Raw genomic sequence first — 19,468 nt, forward strand, 5'->3', positions numbered from 1 at the left:
CGTTTCACTAGGTTTCGAAAAAGCAGCTGGGTTATGCGACCTTAGAGAACATTCCCTTGTTTCAACAGCGAAACAACATAGTACACAGTTTGTACTAATAAGGACTAACTGATTGGAAATCTGAGAAACTGCAACTGGTGTTAGACCACAAAGAAACGGAAATATTGGCATTTCTCTTCAGCATGTGACAGAACAAATTGCATAGCAAAAGGGAAAACGAAACCCTACTAAACAAGGGTGTAGAAGCATTTCAGAAAAACCTAGCAATCACATTACACCAGAAAATTTATTCCCCAAATGCGCTAACTATATGTCATGATACACATTATTCACTTTGAACAAAATACCCCATGTCTAACTGAAATCCAAGAATATCGGCACCCAATTGTCAAACACAACTTCCTGATGATGACAACAAGTCGCTTGGATGCCGCGTATCCATGCCCCAACCCATGTGCAATCCTCACGGTTCAACTCAAGTTAAAGATCGGTGTTCTCTTGCGGCGTGGGCAACTTACATGATTTGGCAGCTGGGTATGATGCACCGTCCCCCGTATTTCTAGTCAGAACTCTTCAATGTAGCAGGTTGGCGTTTGGCGAGTCTATGATGCTACTTTCAGACAGCATTCGTCACGCATGATGTTACAAAATGTCATGTTGACTGATGCGAACCTACACTCTCAAAATGCATCGGCCTGGGAGAACAAGCTTAACACTAGTGGGGACAGGACCTTTAGTCCCGGCCCGTAAGGGGCTTTAGTCCTGGTTCACCAACCGGGACCAAAGGGGCGGGACTAAAGGCCTAACCTTTAGTCCCGGCCCTGTTCCAAGTCGGGACCAAAGGTGCTCCACGTGACCGCCTCGGAACCACGTGACCGGTGAGCTCTGTCTCCACACCGCCGGCCTCCGCATCGCCGGCCTCCTCCACATCGAGCTTCGGGCGGCCCTGTTTCCTGTATTTTTGTTACAGAGCAACACTACATTTTTTGTTTTGTGTTGTGTAGATGGATGCGTTGTCCGATGATTCAGGTTGGTCGTCATCGGATGATTCGGACATTGAGGACTTGCTTCAAGACGATGACGTCGAAAATGATGGGCCTCCTCCTCGACGTGAGAGAGTTTGAAGACCGCGTGAAGCTGATGGATCAGAGGAGAGGGTCGAAGATGGGTCGAGTCACCATCTACAGGAACCGCTGTCTAGGACATGAACATTTGATGCGAGGCTACTTCGCGGAGGTACCGACATACCCACCTCGCCTCTTCCGGAGAAGGTATCGAATGCGCCGGAGTTTGTTTGTGAAAATTGTCACCGATTGTGAGGCCGCCTCAGATTACTTCAAGCGTCGTAGATCCGCCACTGGTATCATGGGGTTTAGTGCATACCAAAAGATATCGGCTGCAATGCGGGTGCTCGCCTATGGCATACCCGCGGACTATACGGACGAGTATCTTCGCATTGGAAAAGATACAACCACGGTGTGTGTTCGTAGGTTTGCAAAATTGGTCATCCGGTTGTATGGTGATGAGTATCTTCGGGCACCCAACGAGGAAGATACAAAGAGATTGATGGAGGTGAATGAAAAAAGGGGATGGCCGGGAATGCTTGGTAGTCTTGATTGCATGCATTGGACATGGAAAAATTGTCCAAAGGCATGGCAAGGAATGTATTGCGGTAAAAGCCGTGATGCTACCATTGTGCTTGACGCCGTGGCATCGGAGGACACATGGATTTGGCATGCATTTTTTGGTTTGCCGGGAACACTCGATGATATCAATGTGCTCAGTAGATCTCCTTTGTTCAAAAGATTAGTTTCTGGGGATGCTCCAACTTGCAACTACAAAATAATGGACAATGAGTACTCAATGGGATACTATCTCACCGATGGAATTTACCCCGATTGGGCAACTCTTGTGAAGTCCATCAAGGACAAAAATGGGATGCCCTTAACCAGAAAAGAGGCTCATTTCACCAACGCACAAGAGGCAGCCCGCAAGGATATTGAGAGAGCTTTCGGTGTTTTGCAAGCAAGATTTGCCATAGTTTGGGGTCCAGCTCGTTTTTGGGACAAAAAAACCTTGGAGAACATCATGAAATGTTGTGTGATTCTACACAACATGATCATCGAGGATGAGAGAGGGTTAAAACTGCCTTGTTTCTATGACAATGTTGGTACTCGTGTGCAACCGGAAAGAAACCCTTGTCGCGTACCAGCTTTTCTTGAAGCACATCGTCAGATTGAGGATGCAAACACTCATGGTCAGCTCTGGGATGATCTAGTAGAGCACCAGTGGCAGTTGGTTGGGCGGCGCCAAGGCCCATGATCTACCTTTGTTTACTTTTCTATGTCCTATTTAATTCGAACAATTATTATAATTTGGTTCAAAACATTGTTGTAATAAATTGAATGATTATTATGCGTTTGAAAGTACTATTCGGTGTTATTGAGATGATGAAAATTGTGATATGTCAAATGACAGTTTTAAGGGTTGGGGTTGGGGCAAATACTAGAACCCTCAAACCCAACCCTTATAACGGAATATTCCGTTATAAGGGTTGGGTTTGAGGGTTCTAGTCTTTGCCCCCTGTTTTTCAACCCTTAAAAGTGTCAAAAATGGCCAATTCTCAACCCTTAAAAATGATTTTAAATTTAAGGGTTTGAGAGCTCTACTAAACATGCTCTAAAGAGTTGAGAACTTACTGGGCGTGAGCAGGCTAGCCCTAAATACAAGAAAAACGTCCACGCTGGCCCAACTGGAGTTGTTTACAACTCGTATTCCTATTTTTCAGCGGTTTTGACCAATATACAGTTTGGGGGGCCGGCCATAGTTCAGTAAATTGTCAACGCTGAGCCCGGGCACGTCCCCAGGATGCCCGGATAGTAAAATCGCCCTTGACACCCCCTAGTCGATGGATTTGAACTGGTTCAAGTCGGATCCCTTGGAGACCATAATGGAGAACGCTAGAGATCGTCAGAGGTGAGGTGGCTGGTAGATGGGAGTGTATTGGGGTGGAATAAAGTGGCTAGGGTTTGGTCCGACCAATGGATGAGGACGAATATATGTGGGGTCAATGCGGGTCAGTGCGGGTCAAGCGGGCGCGCCCCGGCTCGCCTATATCCGCCTCATATTTGGGCTGAAAATGGAAGGTGCCGATCAGCCCGGGAGTTTGAGGCCAGTTTGATAGGCCCGTGTGAGTCACATTTTCGTGATTCGGGGTAGGGATGCATGAAAGCTTCATATCCATGTGCCAGAACCATGAGTTGATCGCGAGATTTTATGGGTTTCACCTCTAGCCTACCCTAATTTGTTTAGGACTAAAGACTTTGTTGTTGTTGTTGTTGTTGTTGTTTTTGTTAATCGTTTATTTTAAAATTTTAAACATGTGTAGACAAATGCTTCTGATGTATACATAAAATCTATAAATGTGCATGAAAATGCAGACATGTGTTCAAGTAAAAAATCAGAAGAAAAGTAGTGAAAGTCGAAGAAAGGGAAGAATCAAATATCTAAAAAACTGCACAAAGGAAAAACCCAAAGAAAACCATGAAACCCCATTAGAAAACGGAGAAAAACAAAATAAAAACAAAGATAACTGATGAAAATTAAGGAAGAAACATAAAAACCCGACGAAAATAGACAAGAAAGAAGGAACAACTCCATAGCAATCTGCTTATCTCCGTCCTTGCAAATGTTAAGAGCGAGGAGGAAGCTCTTGAAGTCAATCTCGCTACGAAGGAACAACTCAGCGACGTGACACTATACTTTTCTCGTCATGATAAAGGGAGCAGTCGAGAAATTGAAGCAGGGGTACTTGAGGGCCTCCCCGTGGTACTTGAAACACTAAAACTTGATTTGTACAAAGGTTCGAGGTATCCGAATTGTATGGGATGGTTGGTAAGTAGAATGGTGACCCAAAGGACATGCAAATCCTTATACTGGACTAATGCACACCCATGCATCGTTTGTTTACGACATTCACAGTTGAAAACGGTAATTAATTTACGTCGATATTACGATTCCTAATAATAAAGTAAAATTATGACAAAAATTAATAAAACTGCAAAGCCCATTCTTCTCCTGTTGGCAAAAAGGTTATGGCAATATTTGGCAGTAACTGATTTCATTCTTGGAAAAAGGCAACCATTTAATTTACGAATGAAATAGGAAAGAGAAAAAAAAACAGAGCGAAAGAAAAGAAAAACAGCAGCAGTGGGGAATGCGGCGGACCCGACCCGAGCCCACGGATCGATCGCACTCGGAAGGAATGCCGGCGCCGGCGCAGCCCCCGTCCGTCGCCGGCGGCGGCGCGGCGTGGCGCCACCTGCTGCTGCTCCTCACGGCGCTCCCGCTCGCGCTCGCCGCCCTCCAGTGGCGCGGCGCCGGCGTCGACGACTCCTGCTCGCGCTGGCCCCCGCGCCTGGCCGTGCCGGCGCCGTCGAGGCTGCAGTCCCTCCGCTCCGCCTCCTGCGTCGAGGTGCTCGCCGCCTCCTCCGCCCCCACCTTCCCCTACCTCCGCGGCTGGTCCTTCCACTTCGACGCGCCCGACACCCACCACCCAAAGGTACCGCCTTTCCTCACCCCTCCCGTCTCGCCGCCGGCCGCGCTCACCCTCTTCCTCGCCGGCCACCGGCGTGTCTGACCTGCTCATCTTTCGTCCTCCTGCCTGCCAGGTGTGCGTGCAGACGAGCACCTCCGCCGGCCTGGACCAGATCCTGCCGTGGCTCTACTACCACAAGGTCGTCGGCGTCGCGCACTTCCTCCTCTTCGTCGAGGGCAAGGCCGCCAAGCCCACCGTCGCCGGCATCCTCGAGTCCATCCCCGTGCGTTCCTCGCCTCATCAGATTTCCAATCTGACTCTGCTTGTCTGTTCTGAGTCTCTGACTCTGTTTCTCTTTCAGGGTATGAAGATGGTGTACAGGACCAAGGAACTTGAGGAGCAGCAGGCCAGGAGGTCCGAAACAATTTTTGCCGAGTTCCTCAATTAATTTTCGATATCCGCTCTGATGATGTATATGTTTCACCCGACCTGCAGCCGAATCTGGAACGAAACCTGGCTCGCGGGATTCTTCTACAAGCCTTGCAACTACGAACTGTTCGTCAAGCAGTCACTCAACATGGAGATGGCGATTGTAATGGCCAGGGTATGTATGTTTGTTTTCGGCCTATCACCAGCAACTATTACCAGTAGTATATTCAGTTAGTGTATTGTATTTATAATAAACAAAAAAAATTATTTCTTCATGGTAGGAAACTGGCATGGATTGGATAATGCATCTAGACACCGATGAGTTGCTATATCCAGGTGGAGCTCCCGAGTATTCCATCAGACGTCTGTTAGCCGACGTCGCCGATAATGTTGACATGGTTATCTTTCCTATGTAAGTATGCTGTTGCTGCTCCTAATACACCTGCCAGACTTCTTATGTATAGTAATTAACTTGCTTGTCTGCACTCTGCAGGAAAGCAGTGTCGAGCATGATGATATAGAAGATTCATTCAGCGAGGTAAACCTCCTCTGTTTTTAAGAACGGGATTTTTCTCAAGTTCCGTTGGATATAACGCCGGCTGATGGAAACAACTTATGTTTAAATACTCTGATATGGTTTCTATTGTTCGGTTACATCTAGAGTCTGATACTTTGGTATGATTTATGTGTGTCTAATGCACTGATATGGTTGTTTACATTTGCTTGAAAATTTAGTTTCAGGTTCACTATAATCTGGTGGCTTGTCAGATTTCCATTTAGCCTAGCATACTCGAACTAAGTTTTTCATGCTTTTTTAGTGTAAACTAGACATGGATCTATAGTTAATTTAGCAAATTACTTGAAGAGAAAATAGGAAAGCAAATGAAATAATCTTGAACTCCCACATGTGCGACAAGTCAGTGAGTACAAACACTGAAGCACCAGTCAACCTGACAACAGATTAAGCAACTCGGCTGAGTTTTGACATTTTTTTATCTTTGTTAAATTAAGTGAAGAGCACCGTAGCTTAAGCTGGCTGTAGCATTTTTGTATGAACTCTAATATATCTTGCCATCTTTAGTATGATTTTTTTTCCTTCTCATATACAACTAGTGACCAATCATGGTTGTTATGTGGATACTTCACCAATTACCATGAGTTCCTTGTGTGTTCCAAACACCTAGTCTCATCATTAGCTAATTTTTGTACATTTGTAAAATCTTATCAGGTGTCTATGTTCAAGAAGAATTATGATCATCTCCCCAAAGATACTTACTTTGGCATGTATAAGGAAGCAACAAGAGGCAATCCTAACTATTTCATTACTTATGGTAATGGAAAATCTGCTGCGTGAATTCAAGATCATCTTCGGCCAAATGGTGCACACAGATGGCATAACTACGCAAAGAGCCCAAAGTAAGGACCTTTGCCCATAGCATCCATTTTTTTCGGAACACCGTGCGAGTCTCTGAGTGGAGCTGATTCTTATAATATTGTTGGAACGTAACTGACAGTGAGATCAAGCTGGAGGAGGCTGCAGTTCTGCACTATACATACACCAAATTTTCAGACTTAACATCTAGACGTGATCGCTGTGGATGCAAGCCTACCAAACAAGATGTTAAAAGATGTTTCATGTTGGATTTTGACAGAGTAGTATGTAAAGCTACTCGATTCTCTTGCAAATGAACTCCAGGATTATTTGCTTTTTTGCATTCTTATACTAAAGTTAGTGCTCCCTCTTGCATTATTTAGTTTGCTACTGTTTCTGCTACCGTCTGACTTCAACATTTACTATGCAGGCTTTTATAATCGCATCAACTGCTAGTGAAGAGGATATGCTTCGCTGGTAATTTTGATGGTCTCCTCAGTATCATAATTTTCTAGCTTCACTGAATTAACCTAAGCCGTCAAACAAAAATACTTTCATTTTCTAGCATGTATAGTGAATAATACTCTGCTCGCAAATACATTGGTTTGGACATTTACCCAATCTCCAGTTTTCCATACTGACGCGAATGTCAATCATGATCACAACCATATATGACGAAATTACATTTTGTAGTGAATTTAGTGCTACGAATTTCATATGGCCAATTTAGTATGAAAACAAATCAGGAAAAGATATGTAGTGCTACAACCCTGCAGAAAACGACGGGAATGGTCGTGGAAATTTTGTTTTCTTTTGGCCAGATAGGTTATGATATATTCGACCATGTTATCGTAAATTCAACTGAAAATATGTCCTATATCAGGATAAACTAAGGAATCCAATTTCCATGAGTTCATCTCCAGCACTCAGATGTATAATGATTTTGCTTATTGTAGCCTGTAGCATGAGAATACCAGCTGACCTCAATGATTCAGAGTTGGCCATTTTAGGCTGTTTTTTGTTTGTTTAGAAAATGAGTAATCCTCTGTAATGATCCTAAGACATACGACACCCGGTATGACTGTTGCTTGATTGCTATTTTGACACCTGGTATGACCGTTGCTTGATTGCTCTTTTGTCAGGTACAACGAACGCGTCGTGTGGAACGACAAGCAGCTCAATCTGAAGCTTCTTAGAAAAGGAGTGTTGACCCGTATCTATGCCCCTATGGTACACACAAAAAAAACCTATTAGCCACACCATCAAAATGTCTGTCATATGTAAAGTAATAATATTCATATGCTTGAACATGTGCACCTTGTTCTATCAGGCGATCGTGCAAGGCCTGCGGTAGTCTGGCGTATTCACCTCTGTCATTGCAGCGGCCGTGGACAACGGCAAAGTTCTGCTGAAGGAAATCACTGACCGAAACAGCACCGATCCCGACCATGAAGATTTACCGAGGACATTCGTCGCAGCTAATGCTAGGAAGATCTTGAACGTCGTCGAGCCTGCCCCTGCCTACAGGGATGATGGTGGCGCATCCGCTGCTGTTCCTCCTTTGTCACCCCCAGGTTTGGATGAGGCGCGAGGGGGTAAGGCTGGCTGGTGACTTTGATCGGGATGAAAGAATTCTTTTGCCCATGTAGATCGGTTAGGTAGTGACAAGAAGATGATCGTGGATAGATGGGCAACCTAGGTAGTGACATGATTTTGGTCATCAAAGGACATATATATGTATTGATGGTTGGTCAATCAATATATAGAGTGGTATGGGGCAGGACATAATCAGAGGTGATGCTAGCCCATGCATCTTTTTTGTTGGTAAATGCTAGTGGAGAAAAGATGGGACTTCATATACTTGCAGAAATATAAAGTATGTAGAGATAATACGGGGATGCGTTTTCTGCGACGTCAACATACAAAACATGTACAAAAACATATATGTATTTGCCAATTGCTGAAAGATGAAGCAAAACCATCTCTAGGTTACTTGAGAAAGAGTGGTGTGCATGCTTTTTTCTTTTTTCTTTTTTGCATCAAGAGTCGTGTGCATACTTGAGAAAGAGCTCCACCTAAAATATGTTGTAATCCTTCATCATCTTCGTATGGCTTTCTGGCCTACTGCGCCAAATGTACGTGGGGAGGCCATGAACTGAATCACTATAAGTCTGCTCATCGGAAGAAAAGCTGACAGTAAGATCACCGCTCTCATCTTCAACTGGCTGGTTGAGATCAACCAGGTCCAAGTTAGCTAGTGGATTATTGACAATGACTGGGTTTAACATTTCCGGGAGTGCTTCAAAATCAACCTGATCAAGCATATGTGGACCGATTTCCAGATCATTGAGCTCCAAGAAATCTCCCTCTGCTCCCAGGGGCGAACTATTTTTAAATTTGGAAACCGTTGTTGCAAATTCGTGAATTTTTGTCAAATTTGTGAACCGTTTTCCAAATTATATGAAGTTCTTTCCAAATTATGATTTTTTTCAATTTTTGTGAACAATTTTTCCAAAAACGTGAACTTCTTTAAATTTTTAAACTTTTCCAAGTCTTGATCTTCTTTCAAGTTCATGAACTTTTTCCCAAATTCGTCAACTTTTTCAAATTTATGATATTTTTAAAATATATAAAATTCTTTAAAAACATTATTTAATTTATAAACTTTTATTGAATCCATGAAATTTATTCAAATTCTTGAACTTTTTCAAATCTCGTGATTTTTTCCCTAATTCATGACCTTTTGACTTCACGTTTTTTTTACATCATGAACTTTTCCAAACTCACATTTTTTTTCAAATCCATGAATCTTTTCAAATTTAAATAACTATTTCCAAAGGCATGAACATTTTGAGTTCACGTTTTGTTTGAAAATTATCATTTTTTTTCAAAATCACAAACTTTTTTTTAAGTTTTTTCAAGTTAGTGAACCTTTTTCGGTTTGCGAACTTTTTAAAAATTCACAAACATTATTTTTAGCTCACTATTTTTGAAATCATTATTTTTTAAATGGCGAACATTCTTCAAATTCATGAACTTTACACACCTTAATTTTTCAAATTAATGATTTCGAAAGACTGCAAAGTTTATTTTCACTAAAAATCTCCGAAATAAAAGAACATGTCCCTTCTTAGGGTAAAAAAAAAATGTCGTTGTGATACAACTGTAGAGGTCGTGGACAGACAAAGCTAGACATAGGTGGGTAATTGGTGGCATTTAGCGATTGTAGAAATCAGCATTCCTCGTGGAACGCCATACCAGATATAGGTCCCAAGTACGTATGAGGATTTCTATTACACTGCCCCTGTGCTTCTTCTCGTGGCTCGTCTAGTAATTCCTTGTGCTCTAGGGTGGGCTAGATTTGCAAAAGAAAAGAGAGGAGGGCAACATCATTTGAACGTATAAATCATTTGCAGCATCTTGGTCTTCAAGGACTTATGCAGGTATAGATCATTTGCTCCTAATTAAATGTTGTATTAAGGCATGAGCAGGGAGCTCCCATCTTGCTGATTTGACAATACCCTACACCATGGTGGATCCATGCATATTTATTTTTAATTATATGGTTGTTAAAGTAAGGAAACTCTTACTTCTAGTGCAACTGAAGTGTTTGCTTTACTTCAAGTTATTCTAGTGGTTTCGTTTATTGGATTGTTCTCTGTGAAATGCAAGTGTGGGTCGCACATCAGGGACGAGTTTGATTTCCTCACGCTCATCAAGGATAATGTAGTGGAACTCATAAAGTGTGGGTCGCACATCAGGACGTATAGGCACTCAGGTTTCCATGCTTCCACACTTGATAATTTCTCATACCAGTACATCATCACTACTACTTATGAGTAGTTGAAAAGAAAAAGAGTGTGCATTATTATTTTATAGGGAAGGAAATTAAACATGCCTGCATGCTGGCTTGCTTATTCTAAAATTCCAAACAAAAAACTACAGTAATAATTAAAGGGAAAGACCTGATGTATTCCATTCATATTCCAAGCATGGTGATGATGAATCTGGAATTGCCGGCTTGGGGGGAGGTTGCATGAGAACATCGTTGATGAGGCTGTCAAGGTTGGCCATGGACCTGCCAGCAGCAGCACGGGCGCTCATCTCCTTCCACTCGGCCGCCTTGCGCCTCAACCTGTTGCCACCGTCGTCGTCGCCCCCCATGGCCGCCCTTATCCTGGACTCCACCACCTCGCGTCGAACCTCATCGCCGACCTCCAATCCGACGCCCCACTCATCGTCGAGGCACGCGTAGCGGGAGTTGGTCTGCTGCTCGGCGAAGAATGGCCAGCAGAGCATGGGCAGCCCGGCGCTGATGGCCACAAAGGTGGAGTTCCAGCCGCAGTGTGTGAGGAAGACGCCGAGCGCCGGGTGCTGCAGCACCGCCTCCTGCTCGCACCAGCTCGCCAGGAGGCACCTGCCCTTGGTGGCCTCCACGAACTCGGGAGGCAGCCGCACGGCGGCGTCGTCGTCCTTCTTCGCCGCCAGCAGGTCCTTCCTCACGATCCACAGGAAGGGGTGGCCGGAGTTGGCCAGGCCCCACGCGAACTCCACCAGCTCCTCGCCGGACATGGTGGTGATGCTCCCAAAGTTGACGTACACCACGGACCCGGGCTCCCTGCCGTCCAGCCACTCGAGGCAGGAGCGGTCCTCTCGCCAGAGGCTGGCGCGTATCCCAGGGAGCAGCTGCTCCTGTTGCAGGAGGTGGAGCGGGCCGATTGTGTAGACCCTGCATGTGGGCGGCAGGACGGCGCGCATGGCGTCCAGCGCCGGCCGCTCCAGCTCGTCCAAGGTGTTGACGATGACTGCGGCGGCGCGGCCCGTCCGCTCCACCTCGTGCAGCAAGAAGTTCTGCATCACGTCGCCGCGGTCCGTGGTGCAGATGAAGGAGGGGAAGTCCCGGAGGCGCATGCGCTGGCTCATCCCGGGAGCATCCGGCACCGGCGTCTCCAGGTATCCATTCCTCCGCTGCGCTTCGTCTGCATGGAGCATGAAAGATACAGAAGCATTCACAACCTCTCTTTATGACAACCTCGGCGCTTCATCCATGGACCATGGTTACGTAAATGTACCTTTGAGGGGAGCGATGCCCTTGTCCATGAGGAACCGGAAGTTGCAGTAGCCCATGTAACCGGCGGCGCTGGCGGTCCAGAAGAGCGCGCAGGGGACCCCGAGCTCCGCCGCCGCGTCGACGCTGAAGCTCGTCACGTTGTCCGCCACGACGCACGTCACCGGCGGCACCCCGGCCGCCCCCGTGCCGTTGAGCTCCCGCAGCAACTTCTTCAAGTGGGGAAGGCAGGTGGTCATTGTGGAGTAGCAGATGGACGCCGGGTCCTGCGTGGCGTCGGCGTCCGACGGCGGCAGCCCGTCGGGGATGGTGGCAAAGCGGAAGTCCGGGAGGCCCTCCACGGCTTCGGGGCCCCTCGACCGGACCAGACGCCGATGGTTGTATTCCGTGTGGACGAAGGTGATGTGGAAGCCCTTGAGGTGGAGGAGCTTCGCCAGCATCAGCAACGGCGTCACGTGCCCTTGCGTCGGTAACGGCACGCACACCGCGTGAGGCTTCTTCGTCTCCATCTCCGTCGTCCACGCCTCGAATGGATCTGCTCTCTTCGTGCTAGCTTGCTGATTAATTCTATACTTCGTACTATATATAGAGTGGCATTGGCCAAGTACTAGATCTGGATATTAGTTGCATTTTGGGATCTGGATATTAATTGATGTGTTTCATGCATCGTGATGCATGCATGCGTCAATCCACTGGTCTCTCCGTTCCTAAATACTATAAGTCTTTTTAGAAATTTACTAGGTGATTAGATACGGAGCAAAATGGATGAATCTATATTCTAAAATATGTCTATATACATCCGTATGTAGCCTTTTAATGAAACATCTTGAAAAACTTATATTTAGTAACGGAGGAAGTACTCCCTTCCCTCAGTTCCTAACTATAAGTCTTTTTTTTATACATTGCAATAGAGGACTACATCAGTGGCGGACCTAGCCCCGTGGATCAGGATGGGCCAGCGGTGCTACTGTACATATACATTTTTTTGTTTTATTTTTTAGCTTTTTTCATATATGGTATAAATGCTATTTCCAAATCCCAGGGTGGGTGGCCACCCTCTACCTCCGTCACTGGAGTACATACGAAAAAAATGAGTAAATCTACACTCTAAAATATATCTATATGAATACGTAGCTATATAGTTTAGTAGTGGAATCTTTAAAAAGATTTATATTTAAAAATGGAAGGAGTATTTAATATTTGGTTTCCAGATTACACGACACCATTCTGTCGAGAACTTCTCAGCTATGGCGACCCATAGCCAAGTTTTTTTTCTCGATTCCGATTTATTTTTCTGTAGGGACCTGGAAAACCGGTTTCTGGTAAGTCTTAGAATTTTCGTATTCTTTTCATCCGAACTTTTCAAACGAACTTTTCAAACGAATTTTGAATTCGAAAACTGGTTCTAAGCAAGCGAGTCATTCCATCGTACTAAGAGTTACCTTCTATTAAATGAGACATACAAGAGTTATTTGACATACTAATAATTCAAAAATATTTGAATTTTTCGCTGGTAACGTAATGTCCGGTTTTCGACTGGTTCCCGAAAATCTCGGTTGAGGAAAGAGAACCTACCCATAGCCGTGGCCGGCGTGTGACTATGGCGCTCAAGTCGTCGCCGGCGTCGCCGAAGGAGACCTCTGCCACTGGGGCCTCGAGTGGATCTCGCTACACATGTCTGGGCTTGGAGTATGGTTTATCTGGAGAGGCGAGTTCACCGGCCGTTCGCGTTCAAATGGGGCTCGACGTTCTGGATCATGAGGAGGAGAACTCGGACTGGACTCCGGTGGTTAGTACAAGGAGAAAGAGGACCGAGGCGGAGATTGTTCAGTAGTTCTAGGTAGATGCCGAATTCTCAACTCTGATGTCTCGCTCCTGGGAAAGACGAACATCTTCATTGCCAGCGACATCGACGACTTCTACTTTGTGTAGATGCGTTGAGTTGGGTTTTTTCCCAAAGAGGAAGGGATGAACGTAGTAAAGTTGCAACAAGTATATCCTTCAGTGAGAATCAAGGTTTGTCGAATCAATAATAGGATCACCCAAATTACCGTCAACGGTATCTCTACAAAAATATTACTTGCATCGGTCAATCCCCTTATACTCGTTAATTGCAAGGATCAAATGATAGTACTACATAGATAAATTAATAACTAAAACATATATAAGTAAAAGTCAGCGAGTTAAATAAGGTTTTAGTAAATATATTTAGTAGACCAGGGCCATAGTTATCACTAAAGGCATCTCTCTCAAGAACATAGTATACGGTAGCTAAACAAATTACTTTTGGAAAATTGATAGAAAATCGCGTAGTTATGAAGTTATTCATTATGTATATAGGCATTACATCCGTGACAAGTAAACTGAAATGATTCTGTATCTACTATTATACTATTACTCACTAATTTTGGGTTGCGAGGCAATCCGAATGGTCGGGGAACCACAGGTTCCGCTTATGGAGACCTCACCAAAAAGACTTGGCATAATATGGCTTGTTTTCTATGCTATTACTCACTGATTTTGGGTCCTGGGCGATACGAACGTTTGGGAAAACTCGGGTTTTGGTTATCGGGACCTCGCCAAGACTCACAGATTTGGTCCATTCTTGCCGGTTTTCTATGCTATTACTCAGTGTTTTTGGTCCCCGGGCGATCCGTACGTTTGGGGAACCATGAGTCAGGTTACGCGGACCTCGCCAAAACTCGCAGATTTGGTATAAACTTGCTAGTTTCCTATGCTATTACTCGGTGATTTTGGGTCCCCTGGTGATCGGAACATCCGGTGAAACCGAGGGTCTGGTTACAGGAAACCATGTGTCCGGTTACGGGGACCTCGCCAAAACTAGCACAATTTGCCTATTATGGCCAATTATCTATGCTATTACTTCCTGATTTTGTGTCCTGAGATGAACTGAATGTTGTGGGAACCCCGAAGTCCGCTTACGGGGACTCCATGAAAACTCATAGATTTGGTGCATTTTGGCAAGTTTTCTATGCTATTACTACGTGTTTTTGGGTCCCGGGGAAATCCGAACGTTCGGGTAACACTGATGTCTGCTTACGGGAACCTCACAAAAACTAATAGATTTGGACCATTCTAGCTATTACTCACTGTTTTTAGGTTCTGGTGCATTTCGAATGTTTGGGGGAACCCAAGGTCCAGTTACAAGGACCTTGCCAACGGTTGCAGATTTGGCATATTCTAACCCGTTTTCTATGCTTTTACTAAGTGATTTTGGGTTCCGAGGCGATCTAAACATTCAGGGAACCCCGGGTTCCTCTTACGGAGCCTCTCCAAAACTCACAGTTTTTGCATAATATGGCTTCATTTCTATGCTACTCACTGATTTTGGGTCTTGGGTCGATCCGAATGTTCGGGGAACCTTGGGGTCCGCTTAGAGGGACCTCGCATAACCACGCAGATTTGGCATATTTTTGGGAGATTACTATGCTATAAGTCACTTTCTTTTGGACCGCGGGTGATCGAAACGTTCTGGGAAACCGGCGTTCGGTTACGGTGACCTCTCCAAAACTCATAGATTTGGCATATTTTGGCTAGTTTTCCATGCTATTACTCACTTATTTTGGGTCCCGGGGTGATCCAAACGTTCGGCGAACCCCGGGGCCCGATTACGGGGACTTCGCAAAAAATCTCAGATTTCGCATATTCTAACGAGTTTTCTATGCTAGTACTCGCAGATTACGGGTCCCGGGGTGAACCGAATGCTGTGGGACCCCGGGCTTCGCTTATGGTGACTTCATGAAAAGTTGTAGATTTGGTCCATTATGGCAAGTTTTGTATGCTATTACTAAGTGTTTTTGGGGTCGTGGGGCGATCCGAACATTCGGGGAACCCCAGGGTCCGCTTGTGGGGACCTCGCAAAACTCACAGATTTGGTCCATTCTGGCTAGTTTTCTATGCTATTACTCACTGATTTTGTGGGAACGCCGAGGTCCACTTACCGGGACATCGTTAAAAACTCACATATTTGGTCTATTTCGGTCAGTTTTCTATGCTATTACTCACTATTTTTGGGTTCTTGTGTGATCGAAACGTTTGGGGGAACCCAAGGTCCGGTTACAAGGAACTTGTCACAACATGTAGATTTGGCATATTCTACCCTATTTTCTTTGCTATTACTCACTCATTTTAGGTCCCGAGGCGATCCGAATGTTTGGGGAACCCCGGGTTCCGCTTACGGAGACCTCGCCAAAACTCGCATATGTGGGCTAATATCGCTTGTTTTCTATGCTATTACTCACAGATTTTGTGTCCTGGGCGATAAGAACGTTCAGGAAAACTCGGGTTCTGGTTAACGGGACCTCACAAAACTTACATGTTTGGTCCATTCTGGCCAGTATTCTATGCTATTACTTAGTGTTTTTTAGGTCCCGGGGCGATCCGAATGTTTGGGGAACCATGGGCCTTGTTACGCGGACCTCGCCAAAACTCACATATTTGACATAAACATGATAGTTTCCAATGCTATTACTCTGTGATTTTGGGTTCCGGGGTGATCTGGACATTCGAGGAATCCCGGGGTCCGGTTATGGGGACCTCACAAAGATAGCACATTTTGCGCCTTATGGCCAGTTTTCTATCCTATTACTCACTTATTTTGTGTCCGAGGGTGAATCAAATGTTGTGGATACATAGACAAAACAATGTCCCTAGCAAGCCTCTAGTTGGCTAGCCAGTTTATCAAGGATAGTCAAGGTTTTCTGATTATATGCAAGTGTTGTAACTTGATACTGGATCAAATTATTAGGAGAATCATGTGATGGACTAGACCCAAACTATGAACGTAGCATGTGATCGTGTCATTTTGTTGCTATTGTTTTCTGCGTGTCAAGTATTTATTCCTATGACCATGAGATCATATAACTCACTGGCACCGGAGGAATACCTTGTGTGTATCAAACGTCGCAACATAACTGGGTGACTATGAAGGTGCTCTAGAGGTATCTACGAAGGTGTCCGTTGAGTTAGTATGGATCAAGACTGGGATTTGTCACTCCGTGTGACGGAGAGGTATCTCGGGGCCCACTCGGTAATACAACATCACACACAAGCCTTGCAAGCAATGTGACTAAGTGTAAGTCACGGGATCTTGTATTACAGAATGAGTAAAGAGACTTGCCGGTAACGAGATTGAAATAGGTATGCGGATACCGACGATCGAATCTCGGGCAAGTAACATATCGAAGGACAAAGGGAATGATATACGGGGTTATATGAATCCTTGGCACTAAGGTTCAACCGATAAGATCTTCGGAGAATATGCAAGATCCAATATGGGCATCCAGGTCCCGCTATTGGATATTGACCGAGGAGTGTCTCGGGTCATGTCTACATAGTTCTCGAACCTGCAGGGTGTGCACACTTAAGGTTCGATGATGTTTTAGTATATTTGAGTTATATGTGTGGTTACCGAAGGTTATGCGGAGTCCCGGATGAGATCACGGACGTCACGAGGGTTTCCGGAATGGTCAGGAAACAAAGATTGATATATAGGATGGTTTCATTTGGTCACCGGAAAGTTTCGGGCATTACCCGCAGTGTACTAGGAGTGACAAATGGGTTCCGGGTATTCACCGGGAGGGGCCCACACACCCGGGAGTGAGCCCAGTGACCCTAGGGTGGTGCACCAGCCCATAGTGGGCTGGTGAGGGCAGCCCAATAGGGCCATAGCGCCACAAGTGGAAAACACCAAAGAAAAAAAAAAAAAGGAAAGCGGGAGGTGGGAATGGAGAGGAGGACTCCTCCTTCCCTAAACCGAATTGGAGTAGGAGTCCTCCTCTCCACTTAGGTCGGCGCACCAAGGGGCTCCTTGAGCCCCAAGGCTAGCCCCTCCCCTCCTCCTATATATATTGGTGGTTTTAGGGTTTTTGAGACACAACTTTGCCATATGCAACTCAAACCTATACCATATAGATTTACCTCTAGATCGGATTTCTACGGAGCTCGGGGCGGAGCCTTGCAGGAGTAGATCATCACCACCACTGGCGCGCCGTCACGTTGCCGGAGAACTCATCTACTTCTCCGTCTCTCTTGCTGGATCAAGAAGGCCGAGATCGTCATCGAGCTGTACGTGTGCTGAACGCGGAGGTGCCGTCCATTCGGCGCTAGGTCGGAACGGATCGTGGGACGACGGTGATTTGAATCACTGATAACCCACAAGTATAGGGGATCGCAACAGTTTTTGAGGGTAGAGTATTCAACCCAAATTTGTTGATTCGACACAAGGGGAAGCAAAAGAATATATTCGAGTATTAGCAGTTGAGTTGTCAATTCAACCACACCTGAAAGACTTAGTATCTGCAGCAAAGTTTCAGTAGCAAAGTTGTGTGATAGCAACGGTAGCAGCGGTAACATAGCAGCAGTGACAACAGTAGCCGTAATAGTAGTAGAAGTGACAGGAGTAGCGGCAAAGTAACGTAGCAAGGACCAGTAGGAAAAGCTCGTAGGCATTGGATCGGTGATGGATAATTATGCCGGATGACATTCATCATGTAACAGTTATAACATGGGGAGATATGTAACTAGCTCCAGTTCGTCAATGTAATGTAGGCATGTATTCCGTATATAGTCACACGTGCTTATGGAAAAGAACTTGCATAACATCTATTGTCCATCCCTCCCGTGGCAGCGGGATCCTAATGGAAACTAAGGGATATTAAGGTTCTCCTTTTAATAGAGAACCGGAACAAAGCATTAGCACTTAGTGAATACATCAACTCCTCATACTATGGTCATCTCCGGGAGTGGTTCCGGCTATTGTCACTCTGGGGTTGCCGGGTCACAATACATAGTAGGTGACTACAACTTGCAAGATAGGATCAAGAACACACATATATTGATGAAAACATAATAGGTTCATATCTGAAATCATGGCACTCGGGCCCTTGTGACAAGCATTAAGCATAGCAAAGTAGTATCAACATCAATCTCAGAACATAGTGGATACTAGGGATCAATCCCCATCAAAACTAACTCGATTACATGATAGATCTCATCCAACCCATCACCGTCCAGCAAGCCTACGATGAGATTACTCACGAACGGTGAAGAGCATTATGAAATTGGCGATGAAGGGTGGTTGGTGATGATGAAGGCGTCGATCCCCCCTCTCGGGAGCCCGGAACGGACTCCAGATCTGCCCTCCAGAGGAAGAACAGGTGGTGGTAGCGGCTCCGTATCGTAAAACGCGATGAACTCTTCTCCTTGATTTTTTCCGGTCGAAAGAGAATATATAGAGCTGGAATTGGAGGCTGCGAAGCCACAAGGGGCTCACAAGCCTAACAGGCCCGACCCGGGGGGGGGGGGGGCTGGTGGGCTTGTGAGCTCCTGGCTGCGTCCCTCCAGGTGATTCTTGCGCCAGTATTTTTTATATATTCCACAAATATCCTATTAAATTTCCAGGTCATTCCAAGAACTTTTATTTCTGCGCAAAAACAACACCATGGCAATTCTGCTGAAAACAACGTCAGTCCGGGTTAGTTCCATTCAAATCATGCAAATTAGAGACCAAAACAAGGGCAAAAGAGTTTGGAAAAGTAGATACGATGGAGACGTATCAACTCCCCCAAGCTTAAAGCCTTGCTTTTCCTCAAGCAATTTAGTTGACAAACTGAAAGAGACAAAAGAAAAACTTTTACGAACTCTGTTTGATCTTGTTGTTGTAATTATGTCTAACTCATATTCTGATTTTCAGCAAGATCATAAGCTAACCACATAAGAAATGACATTTAGGTCTCAAGATGTACTCATATCAATGGTATAATCAACTAGCGAGCAATAATAATAATTTTCAAACGTCAACACTTCAATCAAAACAATCATGAAGCAATATGAACAGATGGTATCTCGCTAGCTCTTTCCGAGACCGCAAAACATAAATGCAGAGCACCTTCAACGACCAAGGCTGACTGAACATTGTAATTCATGGCAAAGAAGATCCAGTCATAGTCATACTCAATATCAATTAATAGCAAAGCATAAAAATGACAGAGGTGCTCTCTAATTCGTGCCTTTTATAAGAAGAGGATGACTCAAATAAATA

The 19,468-nt window shown here is 45.1% G+C and overlaps 1 protein-coding gene and 1 pseudogene across 1 annotated transcript; one reads left to right on the plus strand and one right to left on the minus strand.

Moving 5' to 3' along the window:
- The first annotated feature begins 4,264 nt into the window (after nt 1-4,264).
- On the plus strand, nt 4,265-8,335 carry LOC123450443 (annotated as a pseudogene).
- A 1,782-nt stretch (nt 8,336-10,117) lies between these two features.
- Nucleotides 10,118-12,084, minus strand: LOC123450541 (7-deoxyloganetin glucosyltransferase-like). Its single transcript, XM_045127748.1, has 2 exons — nt 11,411-12,084; nt 10,118-11,317 (listed from the first exon to the last, which is right to left on the minus strand). The coding sequence occupies exons 1-2, from the start codon at nt 11,913-11,915 to the stop codon at nt 10,290-10,292; spliced, it is 1,533 nt and encodes a 510-aa protein (XP_044983683.1). The 5' UTR covers nt 11,916-12,084; the 3' UTR covers nt 10,118-10,289.
- Nucleotides 12,085-19,468: the final 7,384 nt, after the last annotated feature.

The sequence above is a fragment of the Hordeum vulgare genome, chromosome 1H (genome assembly GCF_904849725.1).
Source record: "Hordeum vulgare subsp. vulgare chromosome 1H, MorexV3_pseudomolecules_assembly, whole genome shotgun sequence".
Lineage (NCBI taxonomy): Eukaryota > Viridiplantae > Streptophyta > Magnoliopsida > Poales > Poaceae > Hordeum > Hordeum vulgare.